This window comes from Pseudomyrmex gracilis, unplaced genomic scaffold (genome assembly GCF_002006095.1).
Source record: "Pseudomyrmex gracilis isolate BER0280 unplaced genomic scaffold, ASM200609v1 scaffold_31, whole genome shotgun sequence".
NCBI classification, from domain to species: domain Eukaryota; kingdom Metazoa; phylum Arthropoda; class Insecta; order Hymenoptera; family Formicidae; genus Pseudomyrmex; species Pseudomyrmex gracilis.
In genome coordinates this window covers 431,313-446,174 of record NW_018020615.1, presented here as the reverse complement: position 1 = coordinate 446,174, position 14,862 = coordinate 431,313, and the positions used below count along the sequence as shown (strand labels likewise).

At 40.1% G+C, this 14,862-nt stretch overlaps 4 protein-coding genes across 8 annotated transcripts; 3 read left to right on the top strand and 1 right to left on the bottom strand.

The window, feature by feature from the left end:
* The first annotated feature begins 151 nt into the window (after positions 1 to 151).
* On the top strand, positions 152 to 4,851 carry LOC109852548 (SET and MYND domain-containing protein 4-like). 2 transcript variants are annotated; one of them, XM_020423798.1, is made up of 4 exons: positions 152 to 270; positions 2,105 to 2,990; positions 3,234 to 3,873; positions 3,998 to 4,851. In XM_020423798.1, exons 2-4 carry the CDS (start codon positions 2,211 to 2,213, stop codon positions 4,507 to 4,509), a joined length of 1,932 nt encoding a protein of 643 aa, XP_020279387.1. In that variant the 5' UTR covers positions 152 to 270; positions 2,105 to 2,210; the 3' UTR covers positions 4,510 to 4,851. The 2 variants fall into 2 exon arrangements, with proteins under 2 accessions (XP_020279387.1, XP_020279386.1); XM_020423797.1 differs by having other exon boundaries at positions 152 to 352.
* Positions 2,859 to 9,317, bottom strand: LOC109852547 (dynamin-1-like protein). 4 transcript variants are annotated; one of them, XM_020423794.1, is made up of 9 exons: positions 8,782 to 9,317; positions 7,556 to 8,120; positions 7,214 to 7,461; positions 6,586 to 7,116; positions 6,326 to 6,490; positions 5,780 to 6,092; positions 5,468 to 5,679; positions 5,280 to 5,381; positions 2,859 to 2,942 (listed from the first exon to the last, which is right to left on the bottom strand). In XM_020423794.1, exons 1-8 carry the CDS (start codon positions 9,247 to 9,249, stop codon positions 5,325 to 5,327), a joined length of 2,559 nt encoding a protein of 852 aa, XP_020279383.1. In that variant the 5' UTR covers positions 9,250 to 9,317; the 3' UTR covers positions 2,859 to 2,942; positions 5,280 to 5,324. The 4 variants fall into 4 exon arrangements, with proteins under 4 accessions (XP_020279383.1, XP_020279382.1, XP_020279385.1 ...); XM_020423795.1 differs by lacking the exon at positions 2,859 to 2,942 and adding an exon at positions 4,562 to 4,577; XM_020423793.1 differs by lacking the exon at positions 2,859 to 2,942 and having other exon boundaries at positions 4,552 to 5,381.
* A 121-nt stretch (positions 9,318 to 9,438) lies between these two features.
* Positions 9,439 to 11,374, top strand: LOC109852549 (peroxisomal membrane protein PEX16). The gene is made up of 5 exons (XM_020423799.1): positions 9,439 to 9,748; positions 9,870 to 10,116; positions 10,235 to 10,517; positions 10,635 to 10,738; positions 10,846 to 11,374. Exons 1-5 carry the CDS (start codon positions 9,610 to 9,612, stop codon positions 11,099 to 11,101), a joined length of 1,029 nt encoding a protein of 342 aa, XP_020279388.1. The 5' UTR covers positions 9,439 to 9,609; the 3' UTR covers positions 11,102 to 11,374.
* Positions 11,375 to 11,419: 45 nt separating this feature from the next.
* LOC109852551 (trypsin I-P1) lies at positions 11,420 to 14,856 on the top strand. Its single transcript, XM_020423800.1, has 6 exons — positions 11,420 to 12,414; positions 12,667 to 12,755; positions 12,913 to 13,148; positions 13,307 to 13,531; positions 13,615 to 13,810; positions 13,946 to 14,856. Exons 1-6 carry the CDS (start codon positions 12,321 to 12,323, stop codon positions 14,102 to 14,104), a joined length of 999 nt encoding a protein of 332 aa, XP_020279389.1. The 5' UTR covers positions 11,420 to 12,320; the 3' UTR covers positions 14,105 to 14,856.
* The last annotated feature ends 6 nt before the right edge of the window (positions 14,857 to 14,862 follow it).

The window sequence follows — 14,862 nt, the reverse complement described above, 5'->3', positions numbered from 1 at the left end:
AGTTAATTAATTTCCGTTAAATTTCTCGAAAATCATAGCGATTATCTTGATTTTGCGATCAATATTAGAGCAACGAATTTTTTAACAAAATTCTTTTCAAGCTGAGTTGCGCTGATTTACGCGGAAAAGAATCAACGATTCGATTCTCGAACACAAGCCGTATTGTTGCAAATTTCCTAAGAGGGGACAAACATAGACAGAACCTGCAGCCTAATTTTAGATTTCCGTCTCTCACGATTCGCGTCTCCATTTCACGCGACAAGAAAACAGGTCTCGTATGCTAAATGCTATATTAAATAGACCGATCTCTCTCTAATTTGTCTAATTACGGAATGTCTCTGATGAAACAAGGGTAAGCCTCTTTCTCTCTCTCTCTCTCTCTCTTTCTCTACTTATCGATATATAAATTAATTTGTAATGAGTTATCACAGCTTCTCAGACCTCGCGCGTGTCTCATCGGAAAATGCGCACGAGCTCGGACGAAAATTTCTCGGGGACGAGAAATTCCTTCTGTCTCGCGACCGGAATATCGGCTTCTATGTATGTGACCGGAGAGAGCGAGAGTCATCGCTCGTATCTATTTCGGTCTGCGATTATAATTTTACGGCGTTAAATTTAGAGAAATGGAAATGAATATTGCTTGCTGTCGTCTCGTCTGTGGTAAATTAGGGTCAGACCGGAGTGAGTCGCATACGTAATCTAAACGTGCGTATAAAATTCTCGACGGGAGAAATTGACGAGCGACTTTTTTGCGAATCAACGCGATCTCATTTTGCGAAATGTCCGTTGATGACACAACATTTACGTTATCTTGCGACTTGTAACAAACGAACCAACAATTATATGGTTTTTACAGCAGACATGAATGAATACCTTTTATACTTTCAGATTGCATTGACAAATAAATTAGAACGTGTAATCTGGAAGTAAATAGATTTGCGTGATCTTCACCGCACGTGTATGTTTCGCAGAAAAAATGAGATAAGAGATTCGTGTGAATTCTTTACCGCAATATAAATAAATAATATAAATTTACACACAAAACAAAAACTCCATTTAACATCTACTCCAATAAGAAAATTGTAAAAATATTGCACACACAAATGGCATCATGAATGACGACGATTTTGCAACAATTGCACCAAAATGATTCGCCATAACGCAACAGTTTTGTCAAAATAATAATTTGTCAAATTTTTTTTATCAAATTAAAATTTTGTAAATAATATTTGTTCAAAAATTAGAAAAAGATTCTTATTATGCATTTCCATAAGTATGTACATGAATTTAATTTGATTTCTTCATATGCAATTATATTTCTACACGTTTTAAACATTACATAGCTGACATTTTTTTCTCAATTATTCAACAATTTTTTTTTTGTTTTAATTTAATTTTGCAGACATACTGCTAAGACGATTCGCCATGTCGTTATTGTTTTGTCGAAATAGTTTTTGGAAATTTAATTTTGCAAACAGTGTTACAAATATTTTACAAAAGATCAATATTTTTTTACACATCTATTTCTCAATATTTACATAATTGCAAATCGCAATTTTCATGCCAGTAAGATTTTGTCACATAATTTCACAAATGTTTTCCTATCAAGGTATCAGATATCGCATGGAGCTGTTGTCTAATGGAGTTTTTTTGTTCTGTGTGGGTACCGCGACTCCGTTAAATGTTTCTTCTCAATTTTCATAGAAAAATGAGAAAAGCCGTGATCTTAACGAAAATAATTCTCTACGTTAATTGCGTGTATAATGTAGTATATACAGGGTGTCCTGCAACTCGTGACCGTGATTTAAATCACGTATTCCCGACACTCTGTATAACACATGTAACAAATAATATTTACATATGCAATATGTAAATTTCATAGACTTTATATGTCTATGGTAAATTTTAATTTTGCGCAATTCTTTGGCAAATTACAAAACGCAGTTTTCCGCGCGAATTTCCAAAATCTCTCGTGCCAGTCATCCCACATCTAAATTCAATAGTGTGTTTGTTTGATCTGTACTCTGTGTGTGTGATATTTCTAAAAACAAAAACGCACTTCATTTTAATAAATTTAATATATTTTTTTTGTGCTAAATTACAGAAAGATCTCGCTCGACAAGTTTCGCCATGTTGTGCGCGACGTCGTCTCGCAAGAGCCGTTCACCACTCGATTCGCAAATCTGTCCGCCTCGGGCGACAGACGAGGAATGATCGAGATGTTCGTCGACGTGCCCCACGTGACGGGTCTGATAACGAACGATTCTTATCGGGGTAAGAACGAGGCGCAGGCCGCGGAATTGTACGGGGTGTCGCTTCGGGCAACGGCGCAGCCGGACGATGAGCACGCGAACAACGAGACGCGAACGTGTAACATTCTGACGAAAGCACTGTATGCGGCCAATGCCGACGGTAGAGTGTTTCTAGACGCGATCTGCGAACGCGCTAGGCGTTCCTATAATCTGCGTGCTTACGCGAGCTGCCTGCGAGACTGCGAGTGCATGCTGGCGCTTCCTGCGAGTTTCTACGACGACTCCGCGGAGAGCGTCAGGTACTACGTACAGCGTAAAAAGGAATGTCTTCAGCTAGAACGGGAGTGTTCGAGAAAATTCGAACCATCGTCCTCGAAAAAGCACAATAACCGTGGCAGGACGTCGTCTTCTTCCTCCTCCTTCTCTTCCTCTCTTGTTTCTTCTTCCGGTAGCGCGTTGTCGCCGCTGGGGAAACGCACCGTCGCGACGCCCACCGTCGACGGCAAACCCCATACTTATCTCGCGTGCTGTTCGGATAGCGTCGAGCTGCGGTGCGACAAGATCAGAGGTCGGCATCTCGTGGCTACAAGAGACATCAGACCTGGGGCTGTACTCATTGTCGACCGACCGTTTTCCTTTAGCACGGACGCACCGGCTCTCGGCAGAAATTGTTTGCATTGCCATGCCACACTTAAATTAGAAGACAGCGTTAAAATCCCGTGCCGTAATTGCCAAACAGTTAGTAGAGCGCATGATTATATTTTCGCGGCATGCATCCGCCGTAACATCATTCTCTTATCTCTCTCTCTCTCTCTGCTTGTTAGCTTTTTGTATAAATATTGTATATAATTAATTTGCACATATTGTACATATTTATTTGTCATTTTTTCTGTGTGCTACACACTTTGTATTTGCACACAATCGAACCCTCACGTTGCGAAACGCAAAATTTTCCTTCCTTTACGAATTCTGTTTCTCCAGGTGTCCTTTTGCACGGAAACGTGCCGCAGAGAGGCGTGGGAAACGTATCATCGGTACGAGTGTTTGATATTTGATTACTTTCTCGAGGATTTCTTGAGCAACGAGTGTCAAACATCTCGTCTGTTGCTGGCTTACCGCACGACAGTCGCGCAAGCGTTGCGAGGCAGCGCGGAAACAAAGTGCGTCTTGAATCCCGACTTCCTGCGATATCACGCTAACGGCAACGCGACGAATAAGGACGAAGACGTAGACGAGGAATGCGCGGAACTGGGATCGAAGAAGCCGTATCGTCCTCACGATTATCGGACCGTCTTCCAACTGGAGACCCACTGCGCCGATATGGAACCCAGCGCGAATCTCGTCCTAACGATCGAAGCGATTTTCCTCGCGAAGTGTCTGACTCACGTTCTGAAAAAACTGGACGTTATCTGCACGAAGGAAACGTTCGTCTCGATAGCCGTGGCCATGTTGCATCATCTGCAGGCGATCAACTGCAACGCGTACGAAATTGTCGAGAGTGTTTACGACGAGAAAACGCACGTCTGGGAGCCGAGAAACGTCGGCGGTGCGATCTACACCACGGTCAGTCTGGTGAATCACAGCTGCTATCCGAATGTGGTTCGTCATTCTTATCCGAACGGTGAGTGGCCTGTGTTCGAATCGAATTCAACTTCCCGAACGAATTTCCTGAGAGAGAATTGGCGTTTTCATTTCGAATGTATATATGTTTAACGTTTCGAACAATAGCGACTCTTCTTTCGCAGGTGTGGTCGTGGTCAGAGCCACGCGATTCATCGGCAAAGGATGCGAGATGCTCGACTGTTACGGGCCCAACTTTCTCAGCGAGAGCAGATTGGTCAGACGTGAGTTGTTGTGGAAGAAATATCGATTTGTGTGCGGATGCGACGCTTGCACGCAAAACTGGAAATTTCCGCCGTCCGAAACGATCGCACTTTACAAGTGCAGATCGTGTTCGGAACCGATGGATTCCTCGAGCGCGACAGGTGACGCCCAGGTGACGAGCCAGACGTGCGCGAGATGCGGGAAAGTCAACGACGTGAGAAAAATCGCGAAACAGCTTCACAAATCGATTCGGATGAGAGTGAACGCCATCGCTAAGATGTATCAGGGTAATTACCGAGACGCGATGCCTTTGCTGTTCGAGCACGCGCAATTCGTTAACAAACACCTGGCCGAGCCGAACATCGAGAGCGTCAAGACGGGACAGTGCATCGTCCAGTGCTACAATTCTCTCGGCTCCACTTCCGTGCAATAAAAATCCCCTCAACTACGAGCGTCAATTGAACGATTATTTAAATTTTTTTTTCTTTTTATTGTTCGATTCTGTGAAAAATACAATACAATCCGTTAACAACAACGTTTACTTCTGGATCTTCTAGGGAAAAACGTTTCATTACTTGGAGCTTGACTCACCAAAAATGGTTCTTCATTCGTAAAATGGCGTTCTTATTAACGACTAGCATAACACGAGGTGATGCGAGAATCAAACTGAACTTAATCAAGCACCGTAACAATGTGCGCGTGCTCTCGTGTGATACACGATACATTACACAATTCTTCGGAAAAGATTATCCAAAAAAAAAAAAAAAAAAAAAAAGAAAAAGTAAAGTTTCGACAATTTATCGACGTGTGTGTATACATCTGTATGTATAAAAAACGATCGGTAGAAAATCGAGCCCGAACTGCATCGGTCGCGAACCAATTTTTGTTTGTTTTTTTTTGTTTTTTTTTTCTTCTTCAATTTCGGCTGCGCAAATGCATACTCTTTACGGTGTGCAATGTGTTATCGTTTCTTCTCATGCTCGTAAAAGTTAAGTGGAGATACATGTATTTAGGACCATCGCTCGCAAATTGCAACACACACATGTACACATATATATATATATACATATAAATATATATGTATATATATCTTACTTGTATATGAGAAAGATAAGAGTTATGTACAATGTGGTCCTTCATACACATTATGGTAAAGTACATTCTCTTCAACACTTAATTCGTTAAAACACATTAATGTAATACCTATATTTAACTAGACTCCGATGGCGTGCGCGAGCTTTCTAGGCGTTACCACATATACGTCTCTCTGATTTCGCTAATGATGTGACCAGCTTGAGTCAATGCCTGTAAAAACCAAAAAAACAAAAAAATATCAGCAAAAATAATTATCGTTTATAATTAAATAAGCAGAAATAATTATCGTTTGTTACCTTAAGCATATCCGCCGTTTCTTTGCGCTTAACAGCGATGTGCTCGCTTTCGATCAGCAGAGCCTCAGCCTGATCGGATTTGTACAAATGTGTGACGAGTTCACTTTGCAAATTATCTTTTACGTAGTTGACTAGGAAATGCATAACAGCCTTTGGTACACTGTCCTGAATGGACTTTCGTACGATATAAAAGTACGATTTTATAAGTCTCTCTGTGAAACAATAAAAAGTGATTAATAGAGAAAGTAAAATCACGAGGTCAATATTTTTGTTGACGACGTTATACAAAAGAGACAATAATATTATCCTTACCGATAACATCACAATATCGTTTCTCGCGCTCGCTGAATGTCAGAAACGTGTGTATTGGCACAGCGGGGAGCAAGTTAACCGGTTTCTGTTGCGTAGACGACGCTTTTTGTACTTCGGGCGACGGATTCGTAGAATCTAAACTCGAATGTTGTGAGCTATTGCTCTCACGCAGTCTGTGAATCGGAGAATTGTCCAAAGAATTGCTCGATTCCGTTCTGTTTTGCAGTTGCAACAAGCTAGTTAACCGATGATTTTGCTGTCCCTGTTCTTTCTGATCGGAAACAGAGTTCATCTCGTCTTGAAAATTGACCAACTTTCAAACGTAATTTGATATTAGTCGTGGAATATTAGTACGAGAAAAAAATGTATTTTGATATTAGTCACATACAAGAAAAAAAGAAACAACACTAAGCAAAATATATTAAATATGAACTGTAAACGTAGGAATATTATTTACACGTGAGTCATTCTCACGAAAACTTGCCACACAGAAGACAAAATAAATTTCACAGAGAACAACACGAAGCGACGATTATTATTACTTACTGTGTCATGAAGAAGTATAGTATTGGACGATGAAACTAATCGTTTGTTATCCTTCAAGTGATCGTCAGCTTCCTTTAGCAAAGACGACACGAATGCCGCGTCTTTGTGAAAATCGGGATGCTTAGTGTTAATATACGCCAACTCTATCGCGACCAGGTTCTCTACCTTATTTTACAATAAAGCACATTATCAATATGGACGTATAAAAACAAAAAAAAAAAAAAAACATGAATAGAAATAGAACAAATGTTTTAGTTTACCATCGCATTGGTAGCCGGGAGCCGCCTACGCAGCAGCTGCGTAACAACATCGACGAGACGTTCGTGCAGTTTGGGAAAACGCATCATCTCCTCTTGCACCTCGGTGCCGCAGTGTCGTATTATTTTTAGCATCTCCTCGTGCACAAGTTCCACACACTGTAACGAGGGATCCTCTAATTTTCGTATTTGCCGTTTGACCAGCAGCTCGAACGAGACTTCCGGCACGAAGAGAGCTGGCCTAGGACCGGTCGCGTTGAGAATAGCGGTCTGTATGTCGTATTTGGTGAGACCTCCCAACGGATTGATCGATTCCAGAGTTTTGCTAAACGTCTCGTGAAATATGTAACAAATACGAGCGCCGCCGCACAGCTGTGTGAGTTCTATGTTCCGAGCTGTGCCTTCTATCGTGGCGCAATAGCTGTTCGCAAACTTCGTGATAATTTGCAGCAAGGTCTGGCTCTTGTCCTCGATGTCCTCGCCGTACGAATTCAACAAAGCTTGATACTGCGCGATCATCGTATCCACTCGTTTCTGGTTTTTTCAAAAGAAAAACAAAACAAACGTTTTTCTACACAAATTATTTTAAAGATTTTAGCGCGTCATGACATGTCTACTGTTGACATATTACCTTCAATTCCGGCAAACAATCCCTGATGTGTTGCATCAGTAAACGATTGAGAGTTTTTGCCAGAAAAGGAGTCCCGTTTCTGTTGGCCAACGTTGGATATTTACGCTGTAAGAACGTGGCCTCGTCTTTCAGCGCGTCCTTAATACTTTTGTTATTCATTATGTCTTGCTGAGACCGATTAACAACGCCTATAATACCCAGTTTAACTGGAATGACTCTACCGCATAAAATGTCTATAGCGTCAGTTCCTAAAATAAATATCAAAACATATGTTTAACAATATTGCAACATATCCAATATCGCATTCTTCAAAAGAGCAAGGTTCATGTGAATGAAATTTACCGGCGTCCATGAGATCTAATTTCGTAACAACAGCCAATGTTCGACCGCCATCCGGATCAACCTCTTTGCTTAGCTTCAAACTCTCACTCGTGGCCATATCGGTATTGGCAGTGACAACTGCTAAAATGATAGAATTCGGACTACATATGTACTGTAACACGAGTTCGCGTATTTGGCTTTCAATGTCTTCCGGTTGGTCACCTACTGGTACTTTCGTGATACCAGGCAAGTCAATGAGAGTCAGATTAACAACGGTCGTGGAATATATTTTGAGATTAATAGGTTCGGGACATATTCCCTTGTTCGCTCCCGCCATCCTGTCGGTTTCGGCCTCGATCTCTGCCCGAATGTCATTGAAATTCTTGAAGATCTTGTTCTTCGTGTGCAGAAACATTCCCCACTCCTCGAGATCCAAAGTGCCATTTTCCGCGCTTCTGTGCTCTCGATCTTCCTTGGGTGTGTATATAAGTTGCAATATCAACGGACGTCTTGTGACAATACCAGTCCCTCTTGGTAAAAAAGAGCGACCGACTAAACTTTCTATTACAGACGATTTCCCGGAGCTCTGAAACAATGAGAAACATATGTTATCAGAATATGTTCAGTTTTTAAATACAATAAGTTGTATTTATATGTTCAGTTTTTAAATACAATAAGTTGTATTTATATGTTACTAAAAAATAATAACAATTACTAATGACTGCCAAGTGACAATTTTACATCTAATTTTAATCTCATTTAATTGACATCACTCTTTTGTTAATAATTTTTGTGCGCAATAAAATAAAATAGAAATCTTTTTTTGATTTACATATATATATATATATATATTACAAAAGATAAGACTATCTCTCTTGCAACTATATTTGCGATTGCAACAGAATTTAAATTCGCAAACATTTGTGTTTGATCACGCCGTAACCAGAGACAAAGAGAATCGTTGTTTCATTGTTCACGTAATTACAACATTCAAACTATATATTCGAACAATGAGACCGAGGAGACAATCCGTTTCTTACAATTACACTCTCTGCTCTTCCTCGCTCTATTTTGTTTTCCTTTCTCTCTTTCTCCCGCTCAAAGTCTCAGTTACAGACAGACCGTGTCATCTTTCTTCGCGAGAAGAAAGTAATAAATTACAATTCGAACGAAAGGTGGACAGATCTTTGGTTTTTACCGCCAACAACTTTACGTAAAACCAAAAAGGTTTCAGATTCGAGACTAACCTGCGTGCCCAGTACGACGATCTGCGGGAGTTGTAAAACGGTTGCGCCAACGGTATTGAACACGTCCTGGAGTTTGTTTATCACAGGTATCAACGCTTCCATGATGAAGTTGGTTGGATTACAAAGAATATGAATCGATCGAGATGACGGTCGGTCGGTCGGTCGGTCGGTCGGTTGGTCACAAAGCCGGTCCCGAATATAAAAGCACCACCTTGCTCTCTTCGATTGTTGTTTCGGCCGCACAATTTTCTTCCCCACGTGTGTCTTCAACGTTCGCAGGATCTTGGAGAATCTCGCATCGGCCTCGTCCCTACAACGTCGCGAGGACTGGCAATGCCGAAGAATCCGATCGTTTCTTTGGAAATCAACTCCGCAACGTACATCTGATTCCTCACCCTCTTTGCTCTGTTCTCCACACACACACACACAAGGCAAGCAGGCCAGTTCTCTGTAGTCGCGCGCGCGCATGTGTGACGCGTGTAGCGCGCGTCATACATATGTATAGGACATGCATATGTATGTACAGTGATGATTATTGTATGTATTGACACACAAGCGGGAACGGAGGATCCAAGTTGCGCGCCGAACGCTTCGAAGCGCGTCGGCTCGTCTTCGTTTGTTTTTTTTTTTTTTACGAGCGACAAGAACAGAACGATCCTCCCGAAGCGTCTGTAGCGTGACTCGGATTGCCCCAATCAGATTGCGCCATATCCTCTCTCTTGCAACCCCTTTCGCGTACGTTCTTAAACTTGGGTGTGTGTAAACACGTACCGCAAGGAACTCGGGTAATTAAAAAAAATCAAAAAAAAAAAAAATCACGCTAATACGATGAACGCGAATACGAACGCGAGTGCGAACTCCTTGTTGAACAATCTCTTGACGTCTTACAAGAAGTGGATTGTGGCAAATCCGCAATTGCTGTCGGACATCGAGTCAACCGTCAAATGTTTATCCTACTTCGGTTTTGGTTAGAACAACAAACAATCTTGAATTTTTTCATCGCCAGATTATCGTCAGATGTGTAAAAAAAAAAAAAAAACAAAAAAAAACGACAAACTGTGTACGCACAATTTTTATTCTTTTCGCAGGACACTTCGGCAATTCGAGTTTGGCTGTTGAATTGATTTACTCTATGCCAAATTTGATTGTGTTGTGCAATGACTTGCTCATGTACAGCTGCAGGTGCAAGCAACCGAAGATACCGCAGTTCGAATCGAAGATTAAGATCTGGCTTACTGTGGTGGAATACACCGAGACGTTGCTCGAAGTATCGGCCGAGAAGTTGTGGGGCACGGTCGGAAAGTGGTTGATAATTGTAGTTGTACAATTGTTCAAGTGAGTTCTGTTGTACGCGTTCTTTTTTTTTTGCAACACAAATGTGTCTGTGCAATATTTCGAGTCTTCCAACAAATGATATTTATATATATGTATATGTGTGTATTTTGCTTTACAGAACCATATTGAAACTATTGTTACTCCACTTTTACAAAGAACGTGTGATCAAAAGTCCCGCGACACCGCCCCTTAATAGAGAAAAGTTCAACAAGGACATTGAGAATGAAGAAGGAAATTTGAAGGAAGGTTTCGTTCTGAAAAGATCCGGCATTGTTGTAAGAAGTGTGAAGCATTCGGCTCCTCCACAGGTGCGAACGTGGAAAGCTCTGTCGCCTGATATAAATAAAAATGAGAAATCAGCTAAGAATCAAAACTTTGACAGAAATCTCATGCTGGCTGAGGTAAAGAAATCACTTCGTGTTCCATCTTGTGTGTTTAATGTAATTTTATTAATAATACAACTGTCTCACAACGGAGTGAAAACAAATTTCTAAAAAGATGTGATTTATTTTATACAGAATCTTTATGTGATAAAACCGTTGCTTCATCTCGGAAGCATGTACATGACTGATGAGAAACATTGGTATCCGTGGACATTGTCATTCATTGTTGACGTAGTTAGGTAAGTAAACAAAAAAAAAATTATACCACGCGTAATTAATAAATTACAATTTTTGTTATTACATAACAACAAAAATCGTAATTTATTAATTATGTTGTTGTTCGCAGTTTGAACATCTTCGCTCGCTGTGCGCTACAAACGATATTCAGTAAGGAAGATGAGGAAGAACTTGTGAGGCGACGATTAAGTTTGTTGTTGTACATCCTAAGATCACCGTTTTACGATAAGTACAGTCGCACCAAAATCAATGCTCTGCTCGATACAATATCTGCCTCCGTGCCTCTCGGCAAGGCACTGACGAACGCCGTTAAAAAGAGCTTGCCGTACATGCAGAATACGTATTTTTATATGTGGTCGCGTTAACGTGCGAACACCAAGCTTACGACACCAGTGCGTAAAAGTTAAACTTGCGAATACACACGTGCGTGTGCGTGTGTGTGTGTATATTAAAAAATGCTGTGAGATATATATTAATCATTCCTTGGATAACATCACGTAGATCCTGATATTTTTGTATTTTATGATATTGATGAGGGATAAGGCCGCGAAGGATGTTTGTTATTATGTGGAATATTTTATTTCAACAAGGTTTTATATAGGAAAAAAAAATATATATATATATATTACCAAAAAGGACACGAAAAATGCTTTGTTTTTAAATTTATTGTTACGCGTAAATTATATATAAACTTCTGACGAAGAAATGGGAGAACATGTTTTTGCGCGGGTTGAGTCACCGCGTGTCTCAACCCGCGCTCGAACTGACGAAAAAAAAAGAACTATTAAGATCGCAAACAAAAAAAAAGATACCGCTAACGCGCGTCCCTTCCTATATTTTTAATGATCTTTTTTTAACAACGTTTCGAACGCAACAGCCTTGGAAATCTTTTTTGTTATTTCTTGTGCGCGTTTGCGTCAGAAAATCAAGAGGCAATTTAGCGCCAAGTTCTAAAACAATGGTTTTTGCAACATTGTTGTGAAAAAAAAAAGTATGCGGAATATACGAATGAAATCATCGACGCGTGATTCACGACCTGCTCGCATCGGTGAGTTCTGATTATTGACCTTCATCGCTCATTTGTCATATGCGAGACGGTGGCCTTGCTCGTCGTTCTCGGCGAAACGCTATTTACGATCCGGGAATACCAACCGGGTTGCGCGATTACCGTTGCGCACGTGCGGATTTATTACACACATGCACGTACGTACGTACAATATATACGTACGTAATTATAATCGGAAGCAATTTGTTCCGATCTTTTTTTTTCTTTTACGCTGTGCCAGATATTTTGCACATGATAACTCGATATGCCGTAGACAAGAACCACCGCGTGAAAGGTCATGCATTATATTTCATCCGGTAGGATGTGCGCGAGCTAATATGCTTCTCTCTCAAAAGTTATACGACAAACGGAAACGATTGACCGCGTCGCAGAGCGTTGAATACGTTTATGCGTATGATGGATATACATATATATAAGTGTGTAAGCCGGTTTTTCCGCGTTTATTTTGCATATTGGTTTCGTAGTTTACGCGAACGCTTAGAAACTCGCTCGCTCTGTTCTCTTGCAATCGATCTGAAATGAACGTTTTGTTGTTCGCGCTCTCATCGTGCCAGCTGCTGCAGCATGCGCTCGTTTTTGCCCAAGTCACATTTGACACCACCATGGCAGCAAGTACGTTAAAACACGCTAAGTACATATTATGAGAAAAAATTTGATTTTTGTGATGTGAAACAATTTTACTTCTCAACTGATTAAAATAACAAGTAATTTTTTAACGATACTTGAAACACAGTACACAGATTGTTTAATTGTATCTCATCTTTTTAATTCAAAGGACTTCCGCGTAGGACGAGAAAGATGATTTGAAAAAGAGTGTGCGTTTAAATTTTCTAATTTAAATTATTCGATAAAAATTGTTTGCAGCCACCAGAGCGGCCGGACAATGTCAGTGTTATCCCGGAGGCACCTGTCCATCGGGTACTGGCGGCATCGACGTCAGAATTGTGAATCAAGTAAATTGATTTTTTTTATTAATACGACAAACACAAAAAAAAAAGATTCTTAGATACCTTCTCGCAAGATATTACACTTACATCGGTAGCAAAATTTGTTGCAACAAATCGAAATATAATTGTTGTGCTAACAGAGACCCATTCCGTGCTTTTTCAGGGAACGCTTTCGTGCCCAAGCGGATACGTGTTGTGTTGCAACACAGGTGGCGGCATAAACGACGCTTCCTGCGGCGTTCGAAAAATCGCACCCTCTCCGCACCCGGTGGGTCAAGCAGCTTATGGCGCGTATCCTTGGCAAGTGGCTCTTTTGACTTCCAACAACGGTTACATCGGAGGTGGAGTGCTCATCACTCCGACGCACGTTCTTACTGTTGCTCATAAAGTATATAATGTGTAAGTGTCGTCACATTTTGCGCAACGAACGTTGTCTTGAAAGGAGACTTGCAAATTATAAATGTTTTTTTATGTAATTGTCGCTAAAATATTCTGGGGGATGGAATGTATAAATTTTATTCTCTCGCTCTTTGCGCTTATCGGATTGGTTGTTGCAGAACCGCAATCAAAGCGAGACTGGGCGCCTGGGATCTTCAATCCACCACCGAGGGACATGTAGACATTGCTGTCTCAAGAATTACTGTGCACCCTGACTTCAACAAGCCGGTTTATCTCGCAAATGATATAGCGGTGCTTAAACTAAGTTCGGCCGCTCCGATCGCAACTAACAACAACGTCAACACGGTGTGCGTACCGTCAAGCGCGATCGCAGCTGGAACAAAGTATAAAACAACATAGTGTTCAAACGTTTGTGTGACACTTTCTTGATCTAACTAAATATTGTAACATTTCTAATATTGCGCAGATGTGAGGTGGCCGGTTGGGGAAAAGATGCGTTTGCAACTGGACAGTATCAAAATATTCTGAAACAGGTGGACGTATCTGTGGTGAGTCTAGCGGATTGCCAAACGGCACTTCGCAAGACGAGACTCTCCGGTTTCTTCAATCTGGACAGTAGTTTTATGTGCGCCGGCGGAGAAGCGGGCAAAGACGCGTGCACCGTAAGAGAATATAAATTTGTTTTGTTGCGCGTTAAAAATAAACATTCTTATAATTTGAAACATAAAATGTTGTTTAAATTGATTTAGCATTATTTTCGATATGGCGCATTGTAATTGTATTAATTTTTGTTAAAGGGCGACGGAGGATCGGCACTAGTGTGTTCAGTAAACGGTGGAGCGTACCAAGCTGTTGGTCTGGTAGCATGGGGTATCGGTTGCGCGGATAGCGGCGTACCTGGTGTATATGTCGACGTATCCCGTTTCTTTCCTTGGATCACGCAACAACTGACGTAACACAAAGACGTTCACAAAGAAAAGGAAATTAAAAACCAAGTATTTTAATTACTTTCTTTTTTCGTTCTTTCTCTTCTCTTCATACATGCGACTTCTTTTTTATATGTGACATGTAGAAATTGATAGAAATCTGCCACCGTAAGTGTCAGGAAGTAATGTTTTAATTTTTATGAGTTTATTATAAAAAATAAAAAAATATCACGAACAAAAAATACAAAAAGAAATAAAAGAGAGATGATTGTATTGTTAACTTAATATTGTTTTATTGTAAATCCGTGTTGAGAAATGCCTGCGTATAAAGTAAGAAAATTTTTGAGACTAATATTACAGGAAAAATCAAACATCAACATGTTTCTAACAACATTGTCCATAATACAAGTATTTATGTGTACAATATTTAACACACATAAGCAAAAACAATTCGAGGTTTGTCATTTTTTGTTTTTTTTTCGTTATTAACTAAAAGAAATACAGTAAAAATATACAGACTTAATATTTGAGAATTTAGGAAAGCGTGTTTATAATATAGATACAAGAGATTTGGTACTCTTCACTTACAAATTTATCCTTATTTGCTATGAGATTTAAACAAATTATTAAACTTAAATTACAATTTTCTATATATTTTGTATGATGATATTATAATATACTATATACGTGTATATTATGCATTAAATTAATTGCAAAGGTAACGAAACCTTTCGCAATTCTTCAAAAGAATCTAAGTATTAAATTACATATATAAATTTATGATCTAT